This window comes from Malus sylvestris, chromosome 3, assembly GCF_916048215.2.
Source record: "Malus sylvestris chromosome 3, drMalSylv7.2, whole genome shotgun sequence".
NCBI classification, from domain to species: domain Eukaryota; kingdom Viridiplantae; phylum Streptophyta; class Magnoliopsida; order Rosales; family Rosaceae; genus Malus; species Malus sylvestris.
Genome location: NC_062262.1, coordinates 25,793,031 through 25,814,148, shown reverse-complemented (window position 1 = coordinate 25,814,148; position 21,118 = coordinate 25,793,031). Strand labels below are relative to the sequence as shown.

Sequence of the window (21,118 nt, the reverse complement as noted above, 5' to 3'; positions counted from 1 at the left end):
GGACCACGAGTCGGGTACGGGGCAGCAACACAAGTCAGTGGGGTTGCAATTTGTGCAATCCTTCATGGTTTTAGATCTAATCAGAAGCAAACAGGCCAATTGGTCTGTCGTGTCACAAACAGAGAGTGAAACAATTCGATGAATTCGGGTCAGCAACGACGGCGTTGCTCACTGTTCGTTTCGAATTCAGAGAGGGTAGCAACAACAACAGTCTCTCGCTGATCGAGGTCGGCGCACCACACACGGCTGAGCCGCAACAATACTATCACAACTATGGGTTTTTTTTTGCTTTGAATAATTATTTTATTCTTCTCAATGAGAGGTATTTATACAAGGTGTACAACCCTGATGTAATAGGAAGAAAACTAATTACACGGGATTACATGAGATTACACGGAATTGATATCAATTAGGAATCCTACCTAAAATACAAAATCAACACCACCTAGTGCTTGACAAATTTCCTCACTAAAAAAATTTTGCAAAGTGTGTGCACAATTTCCATCTAAATAAAACTTAGATATTTGATACTAGAGTGCTTCCAAGATTAGAATTCTGGATTCGTACTGCATGCATGTGTACTTAATTACCTTTTAATAAAGAAAATATTATTTGTATGTTATAACCTTTTAGATTCTGCCGATATCCTTCTCCACAACACCTTAATATCGTAATTTGAATTTTTTAGGCAGTACTGGAGCTAGGGTTGATTAATTTTTCACTGATGTCAACAGTTCTTGGATTGCAGATGAGTATTAGACACAACAACTGCAAATGTTAAGCTGGCAAGAATTAAGAAGAGAAACTTGATATCAATTTATAACATGTTTCAGTATGGATCTAATAAAACACACAAAATTTCATCACTCATTACCAATAAAATAATATTTAAACATTTGTTGAATATATGGAGATTCAGTACAAGGAATTCTATATGCATCATCAGATTAGATATATTTTTCTTTCTTTTTTTTTCTTAATATGTCTAAACTAATAACTTAAGTAGTTCTGTACAAACCCAAATAATGAAATTAAGGAAGAACCATGATTTAAACTACATGGATTGTTTCCCTCTGACCCATCATAATCCCCAAAAAACCAATGACCTAGATTATGACATACGATAACAACATTTATAAAATTGCAGCAGAATTATTAGAAGGCATGTGATAAAACTCATGAATATTCTTCCATGACTCTTCTCTCTGCATTTTCAGCTGCTTGTAGAAGTTGCCAATAAAGTTCTCAGCTTTTGCAAAAAGCTCTTGCCCGCTAAGCTCCCCCAAAACTTCTTCTTCTTCTTCCTCCACATAACGCTTTTCCCCGATCACCTCGTAATCTCCATGATCAGTCTCACCTCCCCCTATGAAGAAAAGGCTAGGCATAGAAGTACACTTCTCCACACTCTCCACCTTCACAGTGTCCACAATCTTCTCAGACTTGGATTTCTCAACAACCCTAGCCTTCTTTTCAGCATATTGTGGAGCAACAACCGTTTGATTTTCATCGTTACGGGCAACAACCCTTTTGTCGGAGGAGGCTAATTCCGTGGGAACCACAGGTTTGGGAGCAAAAGAAAAACCGGTGCCGGAGCCATTCTTCTTGTCATTGTCTGAATTAGGTTCGGTAAAAGATGAGAGGAGGCCGGCTTGCGCTCCGAGGGCGATGATGAGGAGGTTAGTGATGATGTAGAGGTAAGGAGTCCTTAGGGATGAGGACAACAAAGGTGCAAGGACGAGAAGAATAACTAGCAGAGAAAACATAAGAATCTGAGATTTTTCATTAAACTTGCTCATTGGCGTCTGCTGAGGGACTGAAAAGGTGGTGCGGGTAATAGGATTATAAGGATGAAATGAGAGGAGTAAGAAGAATGAGAGGAGAGAGAGGGATGTGGTTTTTAGTAGTAGAGAACAAGTAAAAGGCTAGGGAGATATTTATAGAGAGAGAGAGAGAGCTGCAGAATATTATTATACCAGTCAAAGAAGTTATACATAAGAAATTCATAGGAGTGTCACAGTAAATAACTAACAAATTAAATGGCTAAGAGCATTCAACTTTATATTTGAGATTTTATATTCAATTCTCCCTTCTACAATCTAGTATCTACAACATCATCGTAAGCCACTTGTAGCTCATGTAGTAAGGAACATTTGGCCTTACATTTGAGACTTCTACAATATTATCGAAAGAGCATCTCCAATCATGCTCTCTATTTTTTAGTTAGATTTTAAGAGCATTTAGCCTTACATTCAATGCTCTATGTTTGATTTCTACTTTTAATATCAAATAATTAAGAACATTCAACATTATATCGCAAGTGGCCTTTACTACAATGGTGGAAATAAGTGAGCTCTTGTATGACGGCGTGGGTTTGAACTCCGTCGCTGACTAATCTAACAAAATCTATCGTTTAACAAAAATAAAAACCATTATATCTCAAATTTCGTATTTGATTCCTCCCTTCCCCAACATAGAATACCATCCATTTTCGAAGCACGTTCTATACAAAGAAAGATATAACGGCAGAGAACATGCAAGAGGGAGCGAGATTTGAATGTAATTGGACAATGGTTGATAAGGTCGGTGAAATCATATCTTCAATTGCTTTCTTTTGTTCTTTTTGTTTCCACGGTTAACTACCTTTAGCAGAAATGTGCGGTTTTCTAAAGATTAAGCTTGTATCGGGTCCCACAATAGACTAATTGTGTTTAACTTCTATTACTAATTTACAAAAATAAAAATGAACACGATATAATTCATATGATAAAGATTCACGCTATTAAAAATTACATTTATTCTAATGACATAAGTAAATCAATCATAGCACGTATAGGTGTGATGTCAAGCTCAAATTTTTTAAGAATCAGCTAATTTGGAGTCTTCTTGTGGACCCCACAAGAGAGTCCCACTTGTAGCACTAGTGCGCCTGTGGTGAGTGGTACCTCACAATCTCCCTCCAATTCCAAGGCCCACTTGTCCATGCACTTCAGCCTCTCACAATCAAAATAAAACGACCCGACTTTTTCCTTTTCTTCTACTATTACCTGTTCTAGTAGTCTCGCACTCCTTGGTACAATGCTAATCTCATCACGAATTACAACGCAAAAATGCACGACGCTTATTTTAAAGTGTCGATAACAATCTCTTAAAAATAATCCTGAAAATAAAGGCGAATTTATTTACTAAACCCTAGCTTTCAATATTTCTCAAAGGATAACCTATAAATAGATGGCTCCCAATGAAAAGTGGATAAGGAAAAAGGATGCAAAGAGCACATGGATTTTACTATTCAATTCAAACTTTTCTAGTTTATCCACAAATCTTCAAAAGCAATTTTATCAACTTTTTGAACAATCTCTTATCTTAAAATTTAAATGGTCCAAAGTACTAAATAGATCGCCGATGTAAGAGAGTTTTTAATGTGTCCAGAACACAGGATAATATATTATTTATCATTATACAAGTGGTGAGATAGTTGTATTAAATAATTAACAACTTAAAAAATAAAATTTTCCTTCACTTATATAAGGACAAGTGATGTGTCAACCGTGTTTTGAACATAATGAAAAATTTATCTACTAATGTAGTCAATAATATTTGGGTAGACAGACAATTATAGGACCCACGTCAGATAGCCTACACAAACATGTAGGTAGTAAGATGATGATTTCACTTTTCCTAGGTTTGGAGGTTGAGGATTCACTTTTCTAATTGGAAGAGATCTTTGGCTTGAAATGGACAGGAAAGAGAGCAATGCTCAACGTGCTTTGCACCAACGTATGTTTTCCAGGGATTTAGATACTCTCTTATCCTTTTGATCCAACCAAGCGCCAGATAAGTCACAGTTTTCTTCATGTATTTTTTGACCGGGATTTCGTTTGGTATGTATGATTTGATTGGAATGAATAAATTCTTATTTTTAAGGCTATTGAAAGTAAAAACGAATAATTTTTCATTTGGAGCAAATTCGAAGAGGATTAGGCATGAAAAAAAACTCATCCCTTGTAATCCTGCAATTTTAAAAAAGATTGGAATTGATAAATTTTTTTCGTGAGTAAATCATCTCAACATACCTTATAATTAGAAGTTGCCCAGTCCAATCCAACTCTACGTATCAAACAAGCCCAATTATGGTATAACTTGCCCTGCCAGCAAACAACTTATTGACTTTTGAGTTGAGAGCCTAGCAGTTAAAAATAGCTACACTGCATATAATTGGTCACATGAAACTACAGTCCCAGCTCACCTTGCATGCCTTGTCAATTTCTAAAAATTGACACAAGGGTTGTGCCAGCATCAATCGCGCGTGAGCCCTGTTGATCCTAGCCGTTGATCATTATGGGACCCAAAGCGGGAAACATAAAGAACAATGGCTAGCATTCGGTCATGCGCAACTAGTGTTAGCATTCTGACAAAATGGTTCGCAGTTAAAGTGGAAGGTTGGCAATAAAATGTTGGGTTGGAAGCAACAATCAAATCAAATTAGTACACGGAAAGCAATTGGGAGCTGATATTTCATATCATATTCACCAAAGACGCATTGGACAGCATATACAGAAGCTGGATTAGCTTAAGCAAGTTCAGGGCATGCTCAAAATCAACACAGCATCAGGCAACAAAACATGATAACGAAGGCGACTGAAATAGGCTTACGTTTCTTTCAGTACTGCTCGAAAGGCCCTGGCAGCTTGCATATCGCGGAGGCATGCTAGTCTCAAATATTCACATATCAAAATGTACACTGCATTTTTGGCTACGATGAGGGCTGGTCCACTCCATCTGAGTTTCAACGAGAGGGGAGATGAATGCTAACGTCATCTAAAGTTGGGCTGTCATGTATGCTTAGCCCGTGAGCCAGATGCAAAAGGCAAATGAAACACAAATGGGGCGTTATGTCCTGAGATACTGCAGCTTGGCAATTGACAGGATATACTTGAAGGATACATCTTTCAATTCCTTCTGTAAGATAGTATTCAAAATGATTCATTTAGTAGATAAAACAACAAAGTATACCCCTGGGGAACTTGCAAATAGATACTTAAGTAATGAACTTGGAAAAAAATTTCATGAACATGTTGAAGAAGAAAATGAATTCCGCACATGCAAACAGAATATGCTTACCGCAGTAGGAACTTCGGCAGATTCTTGCATATGACCCCACAGAGTTTCCTTCAATGCATGAACATCAACTTGTTTTGAAGTTCTGTCGTACTGAACTTCAATTTTGCTTACCTGAAACGTCACAAGTCACAACTCAAGACAAGCATGACTAGCACAGTTATGAAGTAATTTGTCTGGTGACAGTCCTTAACCAAAACTTCCTATTGCAGAACCACAACCCCAAGAATTCCCAAAAAAATGATTTTCTTAGTGCGTTCTTATCATTAGACAATGAGAACATTGTAATTTCAGATACAAAGCAATTGCATGTCCAGGAAAGCAACAAAAAATGAATAAACCCAGCATGCAAGGTAGAGTTAGCCACGTTTTCCCAACCTAATTTCAGTGGCACCCTGTAACCCATTTCAGAGAAATCTCTTCACTTCTATCTCATTGCAGTTTCGCCCAATCTATTGGAACATCTACTGACCTAATCCAAAATTCCAAATGAGCACCAACTACCAAGGATAAAGTTTTCATGTTCACAAAATAACGAAGAAAAATTTGAAACCTGACGAGGTGGAGAGGCAAGAGTATCCGAGTCTTCAACATCGCTATGAATACATCCATCGTAATATTGGCCACCAAGCACACTCTCATTGTCCCATGATGGCAATGCTTCATCAAAATTATGACTTTGTTTCCAGGAGTTATAATCTGAAAATTAAAAATAAGAGTCATACTTCAATACTAGTAAGAGTTGTGCAAATATTAGCCTTTTTCGTTCTAAATTAAAATAAGATTGCTATCATAAGCCAATAGATCAAAAATCATTAAAAACAATATCACAAGTGGATGCTAAATGGACATATGAATCATGATGGATGTTTAAACTGAGATACACACACACACACATATGCATACGTACGAAGAAGCTGATACCTGTAAGCTGTTGTCTTCTCTTCCCGAGGCACTACAGTCAAAATTGAAATTTTACCATTAGCCACATCAAACATAAGGATCCAGAAACTTATGAAACCTGGGCAGAAACATGAGAAAAATTGTCCAAAGTCCAATATTAAGCCTACAACTAGGACAGGCTAACCATTTGGCCATCGTTTCGAGGCACAAGACCATTGTATGATTTTAGACCTGAGAACCAGCCCTTACTACATTATGAAATTAAGCTTGTACGCAAACACAATATGAAACATGGAATTGCACAACATATTCTGAGCAATAGCATGTTATCATTTGTATTCAATTCTAACTAAGTGGCAAATTTTATTTGCAGATTCTTATACTGTAGCAATCACAAACTCAACTAATGGATTATCTACCCCAGATTGGCGTCCTATTCTTGGAGTGAGATCATGATCACGACAGAATCTCCATCTTTCCTTGATATTTTTATCATGGATAACAACATATTTGTATATTGTATAGAACAACATGGAGAAATCATTACCAGAACACTGGGAAGAAGAAACAACTTGATAAGATTCTCAGGTTGATAATGGCAGTCTGGTAGCCTTTTACTGACTGGTACTCTATTTGCAGGTGGAAGTAAAGACTTGGAACTTTTTGGCACAGCAAAGATATTTGGAATTTCGTTGTCTAGAGATGCTGTGAAATTAAGTTCAACTTCCCTATGGTTTGTGTTCCTTGATCTATTAGTACCAGGTCTGCTTCGAGTGGCAGGAGCTTCCTCCGTACCTACAGAATAGATAAGAAAGACAGAAAAATCAAGGCTTACCCACAAGAAAGCAAACCGAAAAGTCATTTCCTTTGTAATACCAACCCTTAGGCCTCCAATACTTCCAGTGATCAGGACCAGCCCATAAATTTTTCTCTAATCCCAAACCTTGAAACGAAAACGTGGAAACTTTCTCAAATCTGTCATCCACATCAGCTTCATATAATGTATGAGAGTTACTATCCTACACAAATTAGAAAACGCATTCCATTTATCTTATCCTTTTCATTCAGCAGGGATCCATAGAGAAGATTAGAGAATTGTTGGCGGAAGCGTGTTATGTAACAAGCAATTTATCAAGGTCTAAATGACTTCAGCATATAGCCATAACAGGTACCTTGTGATGACTTTGAAATGAGGGATCTCCGAAACTCATATTCTCATGATCATCACCCATATTATCATTATGATAAATGTTCGATGTGTCATGGCTCGCAGCATTAAAGGCATCCGTTTTCAGATCTGCACTCTGGCTTATATTAAAATATAGAGATGATCGATGATTATTTTCATCAAATTTGCAAAATATCTCCTTGGGAGTAGGACATATTTCATTCTTTGCGCATATGCCCACCACCATCTGCTCAAGAGATTCTACATAGAGACCAAAACCAATCAATGGCTGAAAGAGAAGACAAATAAAAAAGGCAAGTGAGGGAAGAAGGGGTAAGAAAGAGGTGGCAAAACAACGGATTGGGTTGTTAATGGGTAAAAGTGAGGTTCTGACAGAGGAATCCTATTATTCATCGTGTAGTAGGTCAAATAGAATTATTATAGTTTTTATTCTTCGTACTACCATTAAGACCCATTTAGTTTGATTTCACCATGATCGGGTATTACACCATCATCACCACTATCAATCCCACCACCATATTACGGTGAAATCAAACTAAACGGGTCATAATGGTTATCCATTAACAACCGAATAGGTTGATTTGCCACCTCTAGATGGTTTTTTTGGTCAAATCAAGCAAGAGATTCTAATCTCACTCACCTTTGGCAAAAGAGAGATCAATCAATTCCAAGGCATTACTGTGCAACGAGCACGATCTGCACTTCCCTGGAACTTCGTACGCATCAAAAAGCACCTTGCATCCTCCATATACTCCAAGGTTATTCAGTAGCAGACCCTTGGCTCCACCTTCATTCAACTGTGCAGATGTCTGATGATATAGAGGATCCGCCACCAATGTGACTAAAATTCAAAAATAAACCAAGTTAGAACTTCTAAAAAATAAAAAGATAAAAACCAAAACGGTCGTCTACGTTACCATCAAACTTCTTTAAGAGCTTTGAAGGAGGATTCCACTGTGGACATCGGATCTATCTGTTAAAACTACATTCATTACTTTCAAACTGCAGTCAAATTTTGTAGTGAAGTTCTAATTTGTATTAAAATACCAAGAAAGTTCATACCTTCCTCTCTGACTCTTTCTCCCTACCCTGCTTGTTGCTGACATGGTCATCCTCCAGAGTAGATTCTGTCGCCAAAGCAACATATTAGGGAACTGACCAAAGCAAAGAAGCAGTGAAACTCGAAGCTACTAAATCCGAAAACTAACTGAAATAAAGAAAAACAAACCACAAAATCTGAGACACAAAAATAATCAGATCTAAACCAATGTCTAATACCACCAACCTTGTTCATCTTCAAGACATCGATTCATCCCACTTAGGACCTTATATGCCTCAGCGTGCAATGAATCCACCCTCACCGAGTAAATTTTCAACCCGGCTTCCAATGTACAACTTGCCTAGCCACTCAATACCAATAACAGTATTATCTGCGTACGTACATAAACCCCAACAATATCTCAAATACCAACCAATTTTCACGATAAGTGCTCCAAACCTTTTGGAAATTAGCCTGCGTGCCATTTTCGGTTTCAACCTTAATAATGTCGCTAAGATAAAAAAATCACAACAATATCGAAAACTTAAAAAAAAAAAAAATTAATGAGCCTCATATCTTTTCATTTTTTGCTTTAGGAATGAAAAAACTAAGAAAGGTATGATTTTTAAATATATGCTTCTTATTCCTTGTCCTTAATATGCTGACTCTAGTGCATTTTGCCTGTCCGCATTTTCTCAGCAATCAAACAAACCCTCATAAAATCTAGTCAATAACAGAAAAGTTCACAAATTTTTTCAAGAAAGTAGTAATTATACTACTAAACGCAATCAATAATCTATTATTTGTATGCCATTCATAGATTAGAAGCAGAGCGAGTGTGAGTATGTACGGACACTTTCTCTGGCAAGTTTGATGCATTCTTGGAAGAGTTTGATAATCTGCTCTCTACTGAGACAATCGTCAGGCGGAGAAGAATGAGCTGCAACCGTAGCCGCCTTGCGACGAATCCCGGCGGCACGTGCCGCGCGTGCCTGTGCACGTTCGAGCTGGTCGTCGTTGGATCCCAAAACGAAGAGTGGACTGGTGGGAGAATGGGGACGGTTCGGCGTCGACTCCGTATTCCTCGGCGCAGCTGGCGGTTTTGGACTTATTGCCTCCGCCATTGATGAGCAAAGAGAGAGAGAGCAGGTGAAATTTTGAAAAGAGGGGAAAATGACGGTTGCGTGTGGGTTTGCAATTTCAAAACGGTTACCATTCCGATTCCAATCCCCGAGACGGGAAACGACGTGTAGTTGAAAAAATTGATGTGGTTCCCGCCAACATGGGACTGAGAGGAGACGACATGTCGTTTATTGTACAATTCCAACCCCTTCCTCACGCATAAACCCTAAACCCTCCACGTGCAGCTCAACCCTGTTCGTTAGAGGACTCTCCAGTCTCTGGTGATTTCTGTTCGATCTTTTCTGTATTTCGTGTTTTAGGGTTCCAATCTATCCACCCAACTTTCTTCGACATTTCTACATTTTTGTGTTTGTTTTGTGTTTGGATGGTGAGAAAGTTATTTAGCAAACAAAAAAAACTTTAGGGAAAAATCGAGAATTTGGATCTTAGTTTTCAACCGATGGTTGTGTTCGTTGGGGAAATTTCCCGTGGGGAATGCTTCCTGTCCGACGAGCACACAGCTCCCCGAGAGGTTTGGCGCCGGTTGATGCTTTTTCTGTCGGGCTCCTGCTTTACTGGCGGGCTTGTCGAGCAAGGCTTGTCGGGTAAGGCTGAAAGAGAAGGACAAAGTTAACTTTGAAAGGTGCCTTCGTGAGGCCTTAGGTGTAGACCTTGAGGCTCACGATCAAGATTAACTTATAAGTGTTCAAGCGTGCCACTGCCATCTTCAGTATGGCAGATGTAGAATTGATGTTTAAGTTTAATTATATATTCGAAAGACTATGTTAGTTATTGAAATGTGTCTTTGTGGGGCCTTAGGTATAGGCCTTGAGGCTTCCCATTAATAACTAACTTAGTATTTGAACATATAAGGTTCCTTTTCTTGGTTATGTAGATCTTATAACCATCATACTTCTGATTACTCGAACTTAAAGAGCAGAATGGATCCAAATAGGTGCCTTTGCGGGGCCTTGAATAGGCCTTGAGGCTTCCCATTAGAACCCCTTCCATTCTCAATGTTCTTGCCCGAGAAACAGGATGAATCCAAATAGGTGCCTTTGTTGGGCCTTAGGTGTAGGCCTTGAGGCTTCCCCTCAGAATTCATCCCGTCCCCGAACGTTATATGGTAATCATAATATCACAGCAATAAAACTAAGTGACAGGTCAATTACTTGCGCCCCAAGTAACTTCGGACTTCTTGTTATCAAAGCTTGTAGTGGATGGGTTAAGTCCACATCAGGTTCTTTTTTATGCCTTGAGGCTAAGGACTTTTAGGGTGATCAAATCTTATATGCCCGAGGGCTTAGCACTTAGATCTGACTTGAACTATGGAGACATATTCAAATCGGATCTAAGCACTGAGAGAATCTTTTGATAGCCATATTACTATAAATAATTTGGATATAACTTGTAGTATACAACATATTGCTAGGCTAATGAATGCACAGACAAAAACAAAGAGGGTCGGGCAAGGCTGATCGTCTTGCAAGAGGTTTGAAGGGTAGGGAGGTGAGTTTACAGGAGGAATCAATACTACAGCAAGAGTTGAGCAGGGTAGCAGAGCTATTACAAAAGGTTTATCCCGAAAGGGATGAAGGCTTAGGCTGACTACAGCTTCGTTTTGAAGGCAAATTTGGCTTTGAGCAGAGTTTGTGCTTGTATTTGTTTGTTTGAGTGTCCTTGATTCTGACCTCTCCTGCTCCTTTTATAGACACCTTGACTTGGCATCTTGTAGCGACAATCTTGCCCGAATGCAATTTGAAGGGTAGTGAATTATCAGCTATTTTACTTGTACTGCCATCTAAAAGTACTTTTTGGGCTGTATAGCTGGCTGGTCTATACCACTTGGCCTTTGGGTAGGTAAGCAAGTGGTCTGCACCTAGTCAGAAACGGGCTTCTCCTATCTTCTGGACTTCGGCTAACTTCGGGCTTTTCTTTCTCTTTTTGGGCCAACTTCCCCCAAGCCCAAAATTTAAGTTTTAACCCAAACAGGTTGTTTAATCGTTCTTTGTTTACTGTTTAGGCAACAAAACAATGAGATTTGCAAGTTGGGTTCGTTTTCTTTTCTTATTTTCCTCCAAGTTTCTAGGTTATGTTTGGCAGGTAAGAAAATTTTAGGAGTAACGAAAAATGAGAATACCTGTTGGGATTTTTTTTTTTTTTTTTTTTTTTTTTTTTTGGTTGCCTTGGCCATTAGGGTAATCGACATTTCTGCATTGTGTTCTTTATGGTAGCACTGAGTGTTTTGGAAAGTGAGAACTGGGCATTCTTAATTGGTAATTTTGTTGTCGAGGTTACTCGATTTGGGGTTCTCTTTGTGTGGAAGTTGAAACAGCTTTGGTTACCAATTTCCTTTTTGTTTCTCATTTATCTCAGAACCAAAAGGAAAGAGGATTTTATGAGAAAATTGTGCGTTTCTTTTCTACTCGTGTGTATCGTATACCTTGCACATCGATCGCTTTATATTTTTTATCTCTGTATCTCTATTCTTCAATGCATATCTAGATTATTCCTGCAAGTTCTTAACGTTTATATCAAGCATAAGGATTGAATGATTTTACTTGGATTGATAACATTGGCATTTAACTTGTCCACACTCAGCATTCACAAACACGAATCTGAACAAGATGAAAGTTCCCAAACTGCCTGGAGCTCGTGGCATTGCTACTTTGCTTACGGTGGGAGTTGTTGGTGGTCTTGGTGTATATGGACTTAACAATAGTCTCTACAATGTCATGGAAGGCATAGGTCCATTGTTTTCAATCGTCTTGTTGTGATCAATGACAAGGTTAGTACTTTTCTCCAATTCTTGGGAATTGCGTAACGTTCAGTCGTCTTAAAAACTTGTTGAACACATTGTCCACGACCTAAGAATGACTTTAAGAGGACGGTTGAGGTTTGCTGTAATCGCTTATATAGCCCACATGGAGCCGATCTATGTCGAATTCAGCACACACTTTGCACAACGTGGAAACAAAAGTGGACTATCACATTACTACGAATTGAACAGTTTTGTTCTATACTTGTATATCCATAACTATATCTATAGCATGTCTTTTTTCTATATCTACTATGTCAACACAATATAATTACATCTTAAAATTGCAGGTTTATCCTGAAGGGACACACCTAATAATCCCATGGTATGAAAGGCCAGTCATCTATGATGTTCGTGCAAAACCTTATGTAGTGGAGAGTAAAGCTGGAAGCCGTGACCTCCAGATGGTATGTATATTTCCTAATCCTGTTCCAGGAAAATTCTTAAAAAAAAAAAAAAAAAGCCTTAAAATAGATACGAATTGGCCGCTTAATGTAATAAAGAATGTGATCGCGGTTATTCAAATTTTTCCTAAACAATTTTCTCATTGCCTTGTTTAAGTTTGTAGTGAACTTTGAAGAGCATGGCTTTAAAGTCTTAAAGCAGGACATCCTATATCTCTATCAATGTTTTAAAAAATTAGACTCGGAGTGCACCTAGGCGGTTTAGAGGCAGGGCTTCAATATTTTTGCCTCTGTTTTGTGGGAGTCGTTGAAATACTCGCCTAGGCTTCGTGGGGCGCGCCTAGGCGGCTGAGTCATCCCTTTTTCATTCTTAAGTTGCAGAAATCTAGAATTCTTTAAGTTGCATGATGAGAGCAACTCCAGTGTAGGAGCCCTCCCCCCAGGCAATTCACTATTTAATCCACCTAGTGAACAGTAACTGCCCTTAATGAATAGTGCATTCCCCTGTCAATTGCCTTTTGCATCTCCACCCCTGCACTGAATAGCCCTGGCAATTGGCAATAAAATATTAATATTTTTTTATTTATAAAATAATACATAATAATTTTATTTGTAATTTCGGATAAGATTTTTAATCGTTCTCGTTGCACCACGTGTCATTATCCGAAAAGCCAATAGCAATAAAATTTTTGTATTTTTGTATTTATAAAATAATTCAAAATAATTATATTTGTTATTTCGGATAAGATTTTTAATCGTTCTCGTTGCGCCACGTGTCATTATCCGCAAAGAAAATTATTGGTGATGGATTTCCGATAAGATTTTTAATCGTTGTGTCAAGGCACGTGTCATTATCTGAAAAGACAATTATTGGTGATGGATTTCTGATAAGATTTTTAACCAATCACGTCGTGCCACGTGTCACAATCCGATTACAATCTTTGAGGATAGATTTCCACCAGATTTTTAACGAATGACGGCATGCCACGTGGCATTATCTACAACCTAATCCCTTCTAAATCCTCCATATAATCCCCCATCCATCCTCATAAATCTCACACCAATTTTCTCAAGATCTCTATCATTATTCATAGTTTCTGCTTCCTTCTTCGCCAAAATCCCTATCATTATTCATAGTTTTTGCTTCCTTCTTCACTAAAATCCCTATCATTATTCATAGTTTCTGCTTCCTTTTTACAATGTCTTCTTCTTCTTCTTCAAAGATGATGTGGGAAATCGAGCAAGAAGAGGAAGAATTGTTTAACCAATCACAAGGAATGTTCAATGTTAGGGATTGGGCCCAAAATGAGATGGAAGAGGATGACGAGCGTAGACGGAGAGATGACGAATCAAGAATGGCAGGAGCCTCACAATCCCGTCGAGTCGTCCAAGCTGTGGCTCATATCTGCAGGCCCAACCGTGCTGTAAACATTGATAGAAACAGGCAACGACGAGGTCAGGAGCTCTTGGACGATTATTTTGTCCGTAACAGTGCATTCCCTGAAACATACTTCCGACGTCGTTTTAGAATGGAACGACATTTGTTCAACAAAATCATGGGCGCTGTTTGCAACCATGATTCTTACTTTGTGCAAAAGCCGGATGCTTTTGGTGCTATGGGTCTCCTGCCTCAGCAAAAAATTACTGCTGCCTTGCGGATGCTTGCATATGGAGCAGCTGCAGACCAAGTGGACGAGATAACGAGGATGGGACAATCAACCATTCTTGAGTCCCTCATGAGGTTTTGTTCGGCAATCGAATCTATCTACACCGCAGAGTACCTCCGGAGACCTACTCATATGGACTTGCAAAGGCTTCTGAAGAAAGGCGAGATGCGAGGTTTTCCAGGGATGATTGGAAGCATTGATTGTATGCACTGGACTTGGAAAAACTGTCCAAGTGCATGGCAAGGCGCTTATGGGGACAGAAAAGGATCAAAAAGTATCATTTTGGAGGCGGTGGCATCTTTTGATACATGGATTTGGCACGCCTTTTTCGGGGTTCCGGGAGCTCAAAATGACCTCAACGTCCTTGCCCAATCCCCAGTGTTCAACGATGTCCTGCAAGGAAATGCACCAAAAGTCACGTATGAGGTCAATGGACGTATGTACGACGGGCCATACTACCTAGCTGATGGCATTTACCCAAGGTGGTCAACATTTGTCAAAACAGTGCCACGTCCGCGCAGTGCAAAGGAAAAACACTTTGCAAGATGTCAAGAAGGGTGCAGGAAGGATGTGGAGCGTTGTTTCGGTATCCTCCAAGCTCGCTGGGCGATCATCAGGGGTGCTGCCAGATTGTTTGATGTAGAGTCGCTTCGATCCATCATGATGACGTGCATCATTCTTCACAACATGATTGTGGAAGATGAGTACGATTATGAAGCCGTTGATGAATATGAGCCAGACACGATGAACAATTCAAGAACACGTATATATTGTGCTCATGACGCCACCGATGAGCCCGTGCAACATGAGCCATTAGAAAGGGATGGACGTTACAATGAAAGGATCATCCAACGATATACTGCACTTCAAAGGTCAAATATGCACAATGCCCGCCAACTTGACTTGATAGAGCACCAGTGGGAATTGAGGGGTGCTGACGATACTTAAGTTCATTAGTGTTTGTTTTTATTTGGTGTGTTTATTTTATTTTATGTGGTGTGTTTTTTTAGTTCATTTAGTGAGTTGAAATGTAATTTTATTTTATTTGGTGTTTGTTTTTATTTGGTGTGTTTATTTTATTTTATGTGGTGTGTTTTTTTAGTTCATTTAGTGAGTTGAAATGTAATTTTATTTTATTTGGTGTGTTTATTTTATTTTATGTGGTGTGTTTTTTTAGTTCATTTAGTGAGATGAAATGTAATTTTATTTTATTTGGTGTTTGTTTTTATTTGGTGTGTTTATTTTATTTTATTTGGTGTGTTTTTTTAGTTCATTTAGTGAGTTGAAATGTAATTTTATTTTTTTTGGTGTTTGTTTTTATTTGGTGTGTTTATTTGGTGTGTTGATGTTATTTTATTTGGTGTGTTTAAATGTGTTTTGAATAAAGTACTAAGTTCAATAAATTGGAAACAACATAAAGTACTCTATTCAATGAATAAGAAATTACAACCCGAATTGATTGGAAAATTATGGGTTCGTGAATGGATGATAACCATCACCTAACCAATTTGTGGTGCTAGGATGATCTTCTCTTGTCATGCTAGGATAATCTTCTCTTGTGGTGCTAGGACCATCTCCTCTTGCTCTCGCTTCTCTTGCACGCCTCCTTCGCAACACATCCGCTTTCTCTGACTTCCAAAAATATTTAGAGTCTGGAGACTTCCCTTCTAAAGGCTCCTTCATAATGTCACGATCTCGTTCAGCCATTCTTTCTTCTCTTCTATGTTCCCTTTCTTGCCGAAGTAGTTCTCTTTCTCTCTCATCAGCTTCAAATTTTCTCTCAAAAGCTGCAGCTTTTGCATCCTCTCTAGCCTTATCAGCCTCAAATTTAGCCATTTCCCGGGCCAAATTCAATTCACCTTGGCGGGCAAGATCTTCCATATACTTTGCATAATCATTCTTGGAAGCATTACCTTTTCTCTTTGAAGCCTTCTTACCTTGAGGCCTAATTGGATAACGGGTCGACCCCGACGCTTGTTCAACGGGGGGCGTTTCAGGCACTTCTTCATCATCTTCATCATGATCATGCGAGGCATGCTCAGGTGTAGAGTGTAGAGGGGTGCTGTTCATGAAAACTTCTGGACCGACATGCACAACTCTAAATTTAGGACAATCTTTGACAATATTCCAACATTCAAACCGGGTGAATGTTTTGTTTTTGCTTTTGGTTTTGGCACCATACCAAGCTTGTGCTTGAAGTTCCTACACAAACAAATAATTATAATGAGAATAGGTAACAAATAAATAATTATAATGAAAGTATGTAACAAATAAATAATACAAACAAATAATTATAAATGAAAGTAGCTAACAAATAATTATAATGAAAGTAGGTAACAAATAAATAATACAAACAAATAAATATAATGAAAGTAGCTAACAAATAATTATAATGAAAGTAGGTAACAAATAAATAATACAACCAAATACTTATAATGAAAGTAGGTAACAAATAAATAATACAAACAAATAATTATAATGAAAGTAGCTAACAAATAATTATAATGAAAGTAGGTAACAAATAATACAAACAAATAAATATAATGAAAGTAGCTAACAAATAATTATAATGAAAGAAGATAACAAATAAATAATACAAACAAATAAATATAATGAAAGTAGCTAACAAATAAATAATATATTGTTACCTGATCCGTTAAATTTTCCCCACTTCGAAGATTACCACTAGCTTGTGCCAAGGCGTCTCTCCACGTACTAAACGATTGACTAAGTAATTTCCAACGACTGGACATCGATTCCTTAGTTCTTTGCCCACCCATTTTCTCAAGATAATTGGTATGAATAAGACTCCACATTTCTCGCAACTGCATCTCATTACCCGTAATCGAATCATGAGTAACTTGAACCCAACTAGTACACAACGCAACATCTTCAAGAAGCGTCCAATTCGTACCTGGTTGAGTAGTCATTTTGTTGGAAAAAAATTGGATTGAAACTTTGAAAGAAAGATAGGAATGTGGTTGAAAGTAGTTGAGAAAATATGAAATTGTGGTGTAGGGTAGAAGATAATGAGAAGGTATTTATAGGTGAAGTGAAATCAAAATTTTTTATAATTTTTCATAATTTTTTTTCGGATTTTTAAGAATTTTTTTACATTTTTTTTTAATTTTTATTCACCTAATTAATCTCTGCCGTTGGATTTAAAAAAATTTAAATTCCAACACTCCAGATTGTGCCACGTGTCACAACGGTAACATTTTAGATTTTTAAACTGTTTTTTCTTTTTTTTTTTTAATTTACAAAGCCTAATAACGTGGACCGTTGATCTTAGATCAAACGGATGAAATTAAATTAGATTTTTAAATGTTTTTTACCGTTGGAAATCCAACGGCCCATAAAATAGGACCGTTTCAATCAAACGGACATGGGGAAGCCACGTGGCTTCCCCAACGGTAACTTTTCAAAACTGAAATCGCGGGCCCCTGCCCTGTTTTTTTGTCGGACGACTTGCGCCCACGCGCGCGTGAAACGCACGCGCCTGACGCAGCCCTCGGGCTCTCGGGCTGGCAATCCTCGACGGGCCTGCTCCTCGGGCCTCGCCTGTCGCTCGGGCTTCCATACGCTGGAGGTCATCCCCCCAGCAATTTGCTACTGTTTGACCCACTGGCCCCCGAGCAACCTCCCCCGCTGGAGGTGCTCTGAGGATAGCTAGGGTTTTTTATTTCTGACTTTTCATTTTTCTAAATTTTTTATTACCTACTTTGCCGACATTTATTACCCCTATTTGTTGATCCCACTATTTTCCTTTCTCTTCACTTTTTGTTTTTCTATACTTTTTATTACCTCACCTCCTAACATTTATTACCCCCCACTTTGCTGATGATTATTACCCCACCATCTTTCTTTATGTTCATTTTTTTAGTTAAGAGCTTTAGCAAAGTATTATATATTTATATATGGGACACTTTGGATGCGGTCCCTAGCTATCAATATTCTTTGATTGAAACCTTGTTAGTTTTTAGTTTTTGATTGAGGTCCCTGACATTAATGTAATAATGTAAGTTACTATATTTTTTTAATTAAAAATTAAAAATTGAAATTTGTAATTGTTTATATTAATGAGATTTTAAATAAAACCCATAATTTATGGGATTAAAAATAATAAAATATAAATTATACTCTCTATTATATTGTGTGTGTGTATGTGTGTGTGTATACATATATGTATGGGTACATTAACCAAAATTAATAAAAAAAGTTATTGTACCAAAACATGGATACATTCTCAAATCAACGAAAAAGAATGTACCAATATAAGTTTAAACATGGATTAAAAAATTTGAATGGATTTTATATTAAAAAAAGGGTACATTTTACATATAACAAATTGATATATTTGAGAATGGGTACATTTAAGATTAAAAAAATTGAAAAATTATATGAATGGGCACATTTAAGATTAAAAAATTGAGAATCTTTTTATATATAAAAAAAAACTAATAGGTACAAACTTAATTTAATTTAATTTTTTATTATTTTGGAAATGTTTGAATTGAAAATTAATTAGAAGTTTAATAGAGGTGTGAGTATTAAACCCTAAATTAATTACTAATTTTTATATTAAAAAATTATATAATAAACAAGTAAATTCATTATCACATTAATGCTAGGGACTTGAATCAAAATTTGAGAACTAATAAGGTCTTAGTCAATGAACAGTAAAAACTAAGGACCGGATACTAATTTTTCCTTTATATATTATATAATCTCTACTAATTAATGAAACCCTATTCGTCAACCAAAAGAGGGTGAAAAGACAAATTAGTCTTCTATCACACACAAAAAAAAATGATGGGCAATAATGTAATTTCAAAGTTCAAATTTTACCGTTTTTTATTGAAACCTTACCTACAGGTGATGTTAAAATACCTCTAATATAAAAAATAAAATAAAAAAGACCAAAAACAAAAACCTCCCACTCCCCCCACGTTCTCTCTCTCCCTGTCTCCTTCTCATTTTCTAAAAAAATGTGTTCATACACACAAAATGTGTAGGCAAATGCTAATATATGTTAAAAAATTTAGGTTTCGTGAGGCTTCACCCACGTCTCAAGGCTTTTGCCTAGGTGGGGCTATCCATGAAGCGGCCCGCTCACGCCTTCGCCTTTTAAAACATTGAACTCTATGAATATGATCAGTTATTTTCCATATGAAAGTTAAATTATGATTTATCTTTCGGATAGGATATGGTAAGGTACAAAAGCAATCCCCACGAATAACGTACGTCAAAGGTTAAAACACTTGCATCAACTTTCATTACATCTATAGAACACTTCATAAACCCCCTTAAATCTTGTGATGAAGTTATCGTTGTGGCTAATGCCTACAGTGATGTTTCATCAACTCATCCTTTATCAAAACCCATGAGCACTTGTCATGGACTTATCCTAAGTGCTCTGCATTATTTGGTGTTTATTATTCTACCCACCAGTTCCCAAAAGTTTCAGAATTCTTATGAAAACTTGTATCGTTAACTCCTCCCACCCATTATGTTTGGCACCCATTTTCCCTGTCACTCCTGGTTGTTTATGTGTAAGAATTGTAGTCTGCTGTCGTATTGAGTTGAAACTGGTATATCCTTTTGTAGTTTCTAGTTTCCAATGAAGTGTTTATAGTGCTGCTTAAGAATTTAAGGTACATAGGTTTAAAGGGTAGTAAAAGTTTTGGTGAAATTTTTCTACTAAATTTTATTTGTACGTGCCTTGGTTTTTCTTTTCAGGTGTTAGTAGAGCTTCGAGTGCTGACCCGTCCCGTACCAGACGAATTACCTACAGTTTATCCAACTCTGGGTGAGAATTATGTTGAGAGGGTCTTGCCTTCAATTATCCATAAAACTTTGAAAGCTGTAGTTGCACAGTATAATGCCAGCCAACTTATTACTCAGAGAGAGGTAAGCAGAAGGTTTATCATTTTCTTTTGGCTATAATTAGGACTGTTTGGTTATGTTCAGTGGCTAGTGGGAAGTGTTTCTTGGATTATTTCTGGTGCAATTCAAATGGTTGATTTCCATAACTCAAATCATTTGAAGCAGTACTGATGATTAGTAAGGTCTATTATTTCCCCTTCCTTCATGGTACATCCCGATGTACATATTATCCGAGGGAGAACTTACTAACCGTTTATTGACTGTATTCTTTTTATTTCGTAGGCCATCAGTAGGGAGATGCGGAAAATTTTGACAGAGAAGGCAGCGAAGTTTAACATTGCACTGGATGATATGTCTATCACTAACCTGACTTTCGGAAAGGAGTTTCTGAATGCAATTGAAGCGAAACAGGTAGCTGCACAAGAGGCTGAGAGGGTAAAATTCGTTGTGGAGAAAGCCGAACAAGACAAGAAAAGTGCTGTCATCAAAGCAGAGGTGAGATGGAGGAATGCTAATTCCTCAAATTTGTGTCTACTTATCCGTAATGTATTTCATAATCAAAGATAGCATGGTGGTACTGCGGCGGCAACGTTGTTCAGTTGCCCATCCTTTCCAGGGCGAAGCCACGAGTGCAAAGCTGATCAGTCAAGTCATCGCCAACAATCCAGCGTTTATCACTCTAAGGAAGATCGAGGCTGCAAGAGAAATCGCACGAGTTATCTCAGATTCCAAAAACAAGATTTACTTGAACGCCGATGAACTTTTGCTGAACATTCAGGAGACGAATGTACAGTAGTTAAGCAAGCAAAGTTGTTTGATCCTGGTGATGCATCAAAAACTCAGAAATGAAGAAACTGGATATTCCTCTTTTGTGACCACTTGCGACTTTTAATTGAGATTCACTGGTTTCATGTGTTAATATTATCTGGGAATACTCTTTTAAGTAACTGCCTCGGCAAGCTTGTATGCGGC

The 21,118-nt window shown here is 37.6% G+C and overlaps 3 protein-coding genes and 2 pseudogenes across 3 annotated transcripts; 2 read left to right on the top strand and 3 right to left on the bottom strand.

The window, feature by feature from the left end:
- Nucleotides 1-877: 877 nt before the first annotated feature.
- LOC126614748 (uncharacterized) lies at nucleotides 878-1,922 on the bottom strand. The gene has a single exon (XM_050282401.1). The coding sequence runs from the start codon at nucleotides 1,794-1,796 to the stop codon at nucleotides 1,134-1,136; it is 663 nt and encodes a 220-aa protein (XP_050138358.1). The 5' UTR covers nucleotides 1,797-1,922; the 3' UTR covers nucleotides 878-1,133.
- A 2,498-nt stretch (nucleotides 1,923-4,420) lies between these two features.
- On the bottom strand, nucleotides 4,421-9,413 carry LOC126614503 (condensin complex subunit 2-like; annotated as a pseudogene).
- A 2,185-nt stretch (nucleotides 9,414-11,598) lies between these two features.
- LOC126617096 (prohibitin-1, mitochondrial-like) lies at nucleotides 11,599-21,065 on the top strand (annotated as a pseudogene).
- LOC126614502 (protein ALP1-like) lies at nucleotides 13,765-15,396 on the top strand. Its single transcript, XM_050282175.1, has one exon. The coding sequence runs from the start codon at nucleotides 13,793-13,795 to the stop codon at nucleotides 15,206-15,208; it is 1,416 nt and encodes a 471-aa protein (XP_050138132.1). The 5' UTR covers nucleotides 13,765-13,792; the 3' UTR covers nucleotides 15,209-15,396.
- LOC126614505 (uncharacterized) lies at nucleotides 15,664-17,731 on the bottom strand. Its single transcript, XM_050282177.1, has 2 exons — nucleotides 16,909-17,731; nucleotides 15,664-16,462 (listed from the first exon to the last, which is right to left on the bottom strand). Exons 1-2 carry the CDS (start codon nucleotides 17,188-17,190, stop codon nucleotides 15,728-15,730), a joined length of 1,017 nt encoding a protein of 338 aa, XP_050138134.1. The 5' UTR covers nucleotides 17,191-17,731; the 3' UTR covers nucleotides 15,664-15,727.
- Nucleotides 21,066-21,118: the final 53 nt, after the last annotated feature.

Bases quoted from the DNA above. Each gene is read 5' to 3' on its own strand.
- LOC126614505 (XM_050282177.1), bottom strand. From the start codon at position 17,190: ATGACTACTCAACCAGGTACGAATTGGACGCTTCTTGAAGATGTTGCG. The intron at 16,463-16,908 runs GTAACAATATAT...TTGTTTGTGTAG, and splicing joins GGGAAAATTTAACGGATCAG to GAACTTCAAGCACAAGCTTG.
- LOC126614748 (XM_050282401.1), bottom strand. From the start codon at position 1,796: ATGAGCAAGTTTAATGAAAAATCTCAGATTCTTATGTTTTCTCTGCTA.
- LOC126614502 (XM_050282175.1), top strand. From the start codon at position 13,793: ATGTCTTCTTCTTCTTCTTCAAAGATGATGTGGGAAATCGAGCAAGAA.